This window comes from Rhipicephalus microplus, chromosome 10, assembly GCF_043290135.1.
Source record: "Rhipicephalus microplus isolate Deutch F79 chromosome 10, USDA_Rmic, whole genome shotgun sequence".
Taxonomy (NCBI): domain Eukaryota; kingdom Metazoa; phylum Arthropoda; class Arachnida; order Ixodida; family Ixodidae; genus Rhipicephalus; species Rhipicephalus microplus.
In genome coordinates, this window is record NC_134709.1 from 66,295,695 (window position 1) to 66,304,424 (window position 8,730).

Below are 8,730 nucleotides of genomic sequence, written 5' to 3' on the forward strand. Positions count from 1 at the left end.
TCATTTTGAGAATGCTCTACTGCGGCACTTGTGTTCTTGTGCATTTACCTTATTTTCTCGGTAAGTAAGGCACTTTTGTTGATAAAATTGTCGTTTTGAATTTTGTCTTACATGGAGCTTTCACTCTGACGTTAATTATTATTTGACTTGAGTGCCCCGTTAACGTGCACTGGCATCCAACAATACCGGGCCTCTACCAATTCACCTTAATCAAAATGTGACCACCGCAGCCTGGCTCACATCCGTTACCTTAGGGTCAGCAGCCGTAGCCACTGTTCCTGTTCCACCGAGGGGAACTGCGGAAATCAAAAGTTCAAACACTGCAGTGGCATTGATTCATTGATATGCTTTAATATCCCTAAAAAATGGTAAATAAAAACGAAGAACAAATTACGCCACGCCAAAGTTTTATAGGATCAGCACAGATTTTATAAAGTAAGCAAACAATAGGTATGTCTAAAGAGAACGCCATATACGTCGATAGCCAACGTACACAACGTGAATGCGAGCCGTGATATCATATAAAAAAACTATATTATCAATGTTTAAGTTTCGATGCGCCACTATTCGGTCTGAAATTGATGCAATATCTTTTGATCATACAGCGTTAATAAACGTGCAGTAGCTATTATTTATGTATATACAATACACTATGATTGCAGTTGTTTAGCTATTAAATCAGAAATACGGGGCTCGCTGGTTAGTCGTGTTCAATCTGGCCTAGCGAACGACCTTCAGTTTCGGGGATAAGGTATATGGCTGTCGCGGCGACAACTGCCACTGTAAGGCTTAGCGCCAGCAACGGTCCCTTCTGCTGGAATGCGGTGAGCACGTCGACGTCGAAGTACAGCACCAGGAAGGCCAAGAGCCAGCGCGACGACCACACGATTGACGAACCCAGCAAACGTATCCTCGAAGGCATGAGCTCGCCGGTCAGCAGCGTCGGCAGGTGGCACACGCCCACCGAGTAGGCCACGACGAGCATTCCGATGGAGAACGCGGCCCCCCAGCTCGTCTTGCCAGACTGTTCAGTCACGGACCAGTGGCTGGGCGAGTTAAAAAGTGGGCACAGTTTCTGTCAGCCTTCATGAATAGCGAAACCACCATCCCACATGCCACGTACGAGCTTTCACAAAATGATACTATACAGTGGCATGCTACGATGGATATTTAGCTACTTTTGTTAGTCTGCAGATATCCGATAATATCCTTTGTTATATTAAACTGCGTTAAAAATTAGGGAACATGTGCCCATACCTTTGTTTTTAACAAGACTTAAATGTATGCCTATTGTACATTGGTACGTTTGCGTTTTATGTTTGAACGTGTACTTGCATATGATAGAGACGTCTGTGTACTCTGTACAAATTTTTATGGGAACAAGTACTCTTGATTTCCTGTTGTAGGGTGCTGGCGCGCGAAGTGCAAATAAATGAATCAACTTATGTTTATTATCAGAAATTTAGAAGGCTTTTGTCGCGTTAATAGAATTCGCAAACACGAAAGTAGTAGCATCGTTCATAGTGCGTTTGTAGATGACCGCATTACAAATTCACATGTGGTAAAACTACTAAAAATGAATCTCCGGAAAGCTCAAGCACTCCGCTGCATGCTCAGAAAACCCCTTTATCATTTATATTTTATTTTACATCACATTAGCTCCTTGAGAACACGACAGAGCATTGTGGCAATGTGAGCACCATGGGTTTCTTCCGGGGCACCACGCTCTACTATTGTGCCCGGAGCACCACCGTCATCTAGCAGAGTTCTACCATAGGGATCTAGCAGAGCACAGCGCCACCAGGATCTAGCAGATCTAGCACCGCAATTTAGCGAAGTGGCTTGCGCAGCTTCTGTTGTTGGCACGGCGGTGAATGTAACCTCCCTTGACTGATGCCTGTGTGACTGATTTTGTTTTGTTTTGTTTTTGTTGTTGTTTTTGAAAAATACGTCAGACGTGCAGACATGTTCTGCTATTTTGGCCACCGATTTCTACGACGAAACATTCCTCGTAAGAGTCAATCATGCTTTCTTGCGACTGCATCAAAATTAAACTTCTTGTCATAGTTAATTCCATGGATCAGCACAAATACCCCGTTGTGCCTATAGTCGGACAGCCATTCTGTAAATAGGGAAGAGTGTGTATTTGGCTGGCGAGATCATGTGGTTTCGGAAATTCTCCGCTAAATTTCGTATGTATCCGCTTGCACATGACTCGGTAAGTGTCAGTGAGTAGACCAATGGTAATGACACTTGCTTTCAGACCGTGAGGGCTTGGGTTCAAACCCTGCCTTGCCAGGGAAATTGATTTATTTTTATTTATTTTATTTCTTCATTGACCGCGAGCCCTTGTCACGCAATATGCGTGATGTACTACTACTACTACTACTACCAGTACTAGTACTATGACTACGACTACATGAACGATGGGACGCCGTAGACTAAGACAGCAACAGGATAACTTCTTCTTGGACGTGTTTACTTAACGTATTGTGGTAGCGCGAATTTCGGGAAAGGAAGCAAACATAAAAAAGAGAGACAGAAAATCATTTGTGCTCTTGCTTTTCTGTTTCCTTTTTTACACGAACCCCGTGCTACAGAATGGTAAGACAGCATTGCTGTCATGCACTCGGTAAGCTCTTGCACATTAAGAAAGTGGGACTCACGTGAATGTTAGGTGGTCCAGCGGTCGAAAAATGAAGAGAGTGACTGCAACCAGGAAGGCTGAGATTCCGAGCTGCGTGCGACGATTTGTGAGGGGCGTTAAGGCTGTGGCCAGGGTGGTGCATGCGAGGTGCGAGAAAACCAGCACAACGGCCAGGAACTGTGGTGGTACTTCTACCACCACGTTGCTCATCACTTGAACAGCACGCAGCAGACACATTTGGGCGCCTGAGATGTTCTGAAGGAGGTACAGCAGGAGGCATGTCGACACCACCCTTTCAATGTGGAAAGAAATAGAGAAATGGAAGATACAAAATGAATGAAATCTGGTTGGCTACGTGTGACTTCCCACTGAGTATAGCACTGGCGTATTCCTACATTTAGTAAAGGGCTCCAGCAAGAATATTGTAACGGGGAGTATTTAATAAGTGAACGCCGGGTGGCTAACACTGCACACAGTATGCAAAGATGCAGGACAAGAGCGTTGTTCAGACACAGCCCCACAACAACATCGTCGTCTTCATTCCTTACAAGAGTGGAAGCTTGGGCTAGTTGGTGCGTATTCATATTTGCAAGGTGTTTCAGCGCGCGAACAAAGGAAAAAAGGACAGGGTAGACAGAAAGAGCGCTGACTTCCAACTAACTTTATTTTGCAGAGTGGCAAGAATTTATACGTCTAAAAAGGAAGATTACAGAGCATAAATGTAAAAAACAAGCCCAATCTACACACCAGTAACAGCACGTGTGACAGGTCCTCTAATGCCTCAAAGCCCAGCCAGGTAATCGCCTTCAGCCTGGGATAAAGCAACCGATGAAGTGCTTACGCATGTATTTCCTAGCACGTGTATTCTTTCTGCTTCGATAATTTCTCGGGAAAGTTGCTCCCTGTGCCTTGCCAATATAGAGCACTGATCAAAGAGGGGGGTGCACCCACAATCTCGGCAATGAATGCCAAGATGCCCTTGTACCACATTGTGCACATTGTTTCTGTGTTCTCGCAGGCGGTCGTTTATGCACCTGCCGGTTTGGCCGACATAGACGCACCCATATACTTAGAAATTTTGGCCGCACCCACACGTCAGTGGAATTAAGTATACGACTCCCACTGCGCATGGGACGTAGCATGTCCTGTGCGCGACAGAGCACGCGGCAGAAGTTGCGCGAGGTGTATTTACACGTTTGCAAAGCTTCTGCAATTTTTCAGGTGCTGAAAAAACAACAAGAACGTTGGCGTCTCGAGCAATCTTTTTCAGCCTGTGTGAGATGTCGTGCACGTACGGTAGTACGACAGGCCGGCTCTTACTGACGCTGTTGCGCTTATCTGGTTTGTTGCCTCGCTTCACGACAGTGACCAGCTTTTCCGCCACTGAAACTAGAACGTGTGCGGGGTAACCGGCTTTGCTGAGGGGTTCCACTTGTAGAGCAAAGCTGCGGTGTACCATGTGGGGGCAAGACTTCTTTAAGGCGTTGGCAAGGCAGAGGTTAGCAATGCCCCGCTTGACCAATTTTGAGTGAGCTGAGCCGAAAGGCAGAAGTGGCTTGCCGCTTCTTGGTTCATACATCCAGCAAACATGTCGGGGTTCTAGCAAAAGCTTCAAATCTAGAAATTTCAGGTTGTTATCAGTGGGTGATTCATACGTTAAAACTAATGGTTTCAGGCACTCTCGGAAAACAGTCAACACGTCAGAGGAAATGGTCTGAAAATTTTAACTGTCACATTTAAACAACACTAAATAATCATCAACAAAACGGCAGACTTTAAAAACCACAGAGTCATCAAGTTTGTTTGACAAGACACGATCCTGATGTGCTAGAAATATGTCACTGAGAATGGGTGCCAAGCATGAACCAATACATACTCCACTTTTTTGTAAGTAGTTTTTTTCATCCCAAGATACAAAAGTGGCCTTCAAGTAGAAGCTGAGTAACTCTAATAGGCTGCTATTATGAATTCCAGTGCGCGTTTGGAACGCTGATGATCCGAAGTTGTCTATGGATTCCTCTACACATTTTAGTAGTTGATCGTGCGGCAAAGAGTAATACAAGTCAATATCCACAGACATTGCCTGGAGTCCTGTGTTAGTTCGCCTAATAATGTCAATAACAGCGTCAGAGTTTTTTACCAAAAAAGGGTCGTCTATTGTTAAGTTTTTTAGCTTTTCTTGCAAGAAAAGTGCTACCGACTTTTGCCAGGTCCCCCTTTCTGTTACAATGACCCGCAAAGGGCAGTCAATTTTGTGCGTTTTCGCAGAAAAAAACAAGTCAAGGCTAAGCTTTTTGCAGCTATCTATTGCCTTTGAAAGCTTCTGAAGCCCCAGATCCCCGGCAAGAGTTTTCGCACGCTTCTTAAGCTTATTTAGACAAATTTTATCACACTCGTTGAAAAGAGACTGCATTGCCTGTGTGGCCTTCACCTTAAACATTGAACGAGGAAGAACCGCAAAACCACCCTCCTTGTCAGCCTGCAGAAGTGACAAGGAATGTGCCTTTAGGTATGACATGTCGCCTTAGAAGACGACATTAACGAAGTGCGCGCGGGGCACTGGCGCTGTGGCACGAGCGCGAGCCTGGCGTCGAACGCTGGCCAGGAGTGACTCCAACGCCTGGGCTACGCTTTGAACTTGTTCACGTTTCCTGTCCTTTAATAAATCGTCTACAGTCACAAGCGGCTGTACAGACGTAACAGTTGGCGACGAGGAAGACTGGATCGACTCATCGGCACTCCACCGACGTCAAGGAAATAACATGGCGACGCCCGACTTCGGTCGGCTACCCGAATTCAGCGGCAGCCCCAGCTCCTGGAGATCCTGGTATGGGAGGCTACAGTTCTTCTTCGAGGCTAACGAGATTACGGACGCATCGAAGAAACGTGCTCATCTGCTAACGCTGTGCGGGGAACAGACTTATGACATCGTCTGCGCCCTCGTTCAACCCAAGCAGCCCAACCAAGTGAGCTACGAGGACATAGTCAAGATGCTCAAGGCTCACTTCGATCCACAACCGTCTGAGGTCTTCTGCAGGGCACGATTCCAGCGACGTGACCAAAAGCACGACGAAACGGTCAGTGATTACGTCACGGCGCTCAAGAAGCTAGCAGCAGATTGCAATTTCGGGACAAGCGCAGACACTGCAGCGAATCCGACAATGCTGCCTATGGACGTCATGCTGCGTGATCGTTTCGTTTGCGGTCTTCGGAACGAGCAGGTCCAGCAACGGCTCTTCGCAGAAAAGGACTTGACGTTCAAGAAAGCTTTCGACCTTGCACTGCGAGCTGAAAACGCCATCGAAGACCAGAAACGCGTGAAAACCGAATTTAAAGAGTTTCACGAATCCTGCATAAGCACATGCAAGATAGACAACCAAGGTCACTCTAGTGCCTCTGCCCAAAAGAAGAAACAACGCTGTTGGCGTTGTAACGCGCTACATAATCCGGACACTTGCAAGTTCCAGACAGTCTCCTGCAACTACTGCAAGAAACGCGGACACATTGAAAAAGCCTGTCTGAAAAAGCGGAAAGAAGCAAAAACGAGCAACAGCATCGAATATCCCCAACAAGGAACTTCGACAGCTGCCTCAGCACCAGTGTCGACTCAGCAGGACTCATCAGACGTGGCCCTTTACGAGCTCAACACCGTAACCAACGCGTTCAGCACACAGAAGGTCATGACTCGGCTACGCGTACATGGCAAGTTCTTGGATTTTGAAGTCGACTCGGGTGCAGCCTGCACACTCATCAGTGAGGTCACGTTCAAAGCTACGTGGACAGATGATCGACCACGGCTTCAGACCGACAACATGCTCCTACGCACATGGTCAGGACAGTCTCTTCGAGTTCTCGGATGTGCAACGGTGATTGTTACGCACGGAAACAAAACCATGACACTACCACTTGTTGTCATCAAGGGAGCAGGTTGTAACCTCCTTGGACGAAACTGGTTTCCTCACCTGGGTATACAGATCACGGGCATCAATGATGTATCCGGCGATGAACTTGTTTCGAAGCTTCTCGACAAGTACCAATCTGTATTCGACGAGGACATATCAGGACACATCGGTCCAGCGGTACAACTAGACCTCGTGGAAGGAGCGAAACCAAAGTTCCTAAAAGCACGGCCGGTTCCTTTCGCGCTCCGGTCAGCTGTAGAAGCAGAATTGGATCGACTGCAAAGTCAAGGCATAATCGAGCCAGCACAGCATTCGGATTGGGCAACGCCTCTCGTACTGGTTCGAAAGAAGAATGGCTCGTTGCGAATATGCGGCGACTACCGTTGCACAGTGAACCAGGTATCAAAGAAGGCAGACTACCCACTTCCCTCAACTGATGAAGTGCTCAGCCACTTGAGGGGAGGCAAGGTCTTCAGCACCCTGGATTTAGCACAAGCGTACCAGCAACTTCACGTGACGCCAGAGACAGCAGAGATATTGACCCTGAACACGCTGAAGGGACTATACAGGGTCAAGAGATTGCCTTTCGGAATTTCTGCAGCCCCAGCCATTTTTCAACGTTTTATGGAGACAATGCTGTCAGGCATCACAGGCGTGTGCGCATACCTAGATGACGTGATCATCAGTGGGAAAGACGCCACGGAACACGCCGAGAGACTGGAAGAAGTGCTGAAGAGGCTACGAAACTACAATCTGCGCCTCGGAAAAAACAAGTGCTGCTTTGCGGTGCGACAAGTTTTCTTTCTGGGACACCGAATCGACGAGACAGGCGTCCACACAAACGAAGAGAAAGTTCGAGCCATAACGGACGCTCCAGCACCAAACTGCAAACAAGCGCTTCAATCATTTCTCGGAATGCTGGCTTTCTACGACAGATTCTTGAAGAACAGGGCAACAGTTGCCAGCTGCCTATACCAGCTTCTTCAGAAGGACGCCACGTGGAGATGGGAGACAAAGCATCAAGAAGCCTTTGACAAGCTTAAGGCATTGCTGCTCAGTCAGACCGTACTGGCACACTACGACGAACAGAAGGAGCTTCTTGTCTCTTGTGATGCTTCACCATATGGCATAGGAGCTGTTCTGTCTCAACGTGATGACCAGAATAGAGAGGCGCCAATCGCTTTTGCATCTCGGACGCTAGGGCCGGCAGAACGCAAATATGCTCAATTGGACAGAGAAGGCCTTGCTGTGGTGTTTGCAGCCCACAAGTTCCACAAGTATATTGCGGGAAGAAAGGTGACTTTCGTCACTGACCACCAACCACTGCTCGGCATACTGGGTCCACAAAAGCCAACGGCTCAAGTCCTTTCTCCACGGATGACCAGATGGTGCATCAAGTTATCGGCGTATGACTACAGCATAATCTACAGGCGTGGCAAGAACCATCAAAACGCGGATGCGTTGAGCCGTTTGCCATTACAAGAACGTCTCGATGAACCCTGGCCTCCAGGTGACGTACTATTGTTCGAAGCGTTATCGAGACCTCCGTTGACTGCTGCCGAGATAGCACGCCTGACACAACAAGACAGCATCATGCAGAGGTTGTACAAGGCAGTGCAGGATGGTACAGTGGAGAAACTCACTGGAGATGAGTTTGCTCCTTACCGACGACGAGCGACCGCACTAGCACTACAGCGCGAGTGCATCACACTTGGATCCCGAGTGATCATACCGAGCTCAGCACGATCCCGTGTTCTGGCACTTCTGCATGCGGGTCACAGAGGCATGGTAGCCATGAAGAAGTGCGCAAGGAGCTACGTATGGTGGCCCGGAATGGACAAGGTGATCGAGGAAACGGTGCGACAGTGCCGTGAATGCCAAGCAACGCAAAAGAGCCCACCCAAAGCTCCTATTCCTACGTGGGACCGTCCCCAGACAGCATGGAACACGGTGCACGTTGACTTCGCGGGGCCACTACTCGGACGCACCTACTTAGTTGTTGTGGACGCATACACAAAGTGGGTGGAAGTCCGGCACGTGACACAAGCAACATCCGCGGCTGTAATCGACGTGCTCCGAAGCCTCTTTGCAACGTTCGGCATTCCCCGAAAGGTCATCTCCGACAACGGAAAAGCATTCATCTCCAACGAGATCAAGCAGTTCTATGCGTCGAACGGCATA

The 8,730-nt window shown here is 48.0% G+C and overlaps 1 protein-coding gene across 1 annotated transcript; it reads right to left on the bottom strand.

The window, feature by feature from the left end:
* Positions 1–685: 685 nt before the first annotated feature.
* LOC119186195 (facilitated trehalose transporter Tret1-like) lies at positions 686–2,906 on the bottom strand. Its single transcript, XM_037434906.2, has 2 exons — positions 2,667–2,906; positions 686–1,046 (listed from the first exon to the last, which is right to left on the bottom strand). The coding sequence occupies exons 1-2, from the start codon at positions 2,882–2,884 to the stop codon at positions 701–703; spliced, it is 564 nt and encodes a 187-aa protein (XP_037290803.2). The 5' UTR covers positions 2,885–2,906; the 3' UTR covers positions 686–700.
* Between the last annotated feature and the right edge of the window lie 5,824 nt (positions 2,907–8,730).

Coding starts and splice junctions, on each gene's coding strand:
- LOC119186195 (XM_037434906.2), bottom strand. CDS start 2,884: ATGTGTCTGCTGCGTGCTGTTCAAGTGATGAGCAACGTGGTGGTAGAA. Junction 1,047..2,666: donor CTGGACCACCTAACATTCAC/GTGAGTCCCACT, acceptor TAACTCGCCCAG/CCACTGGTCCGTGACTGAAC.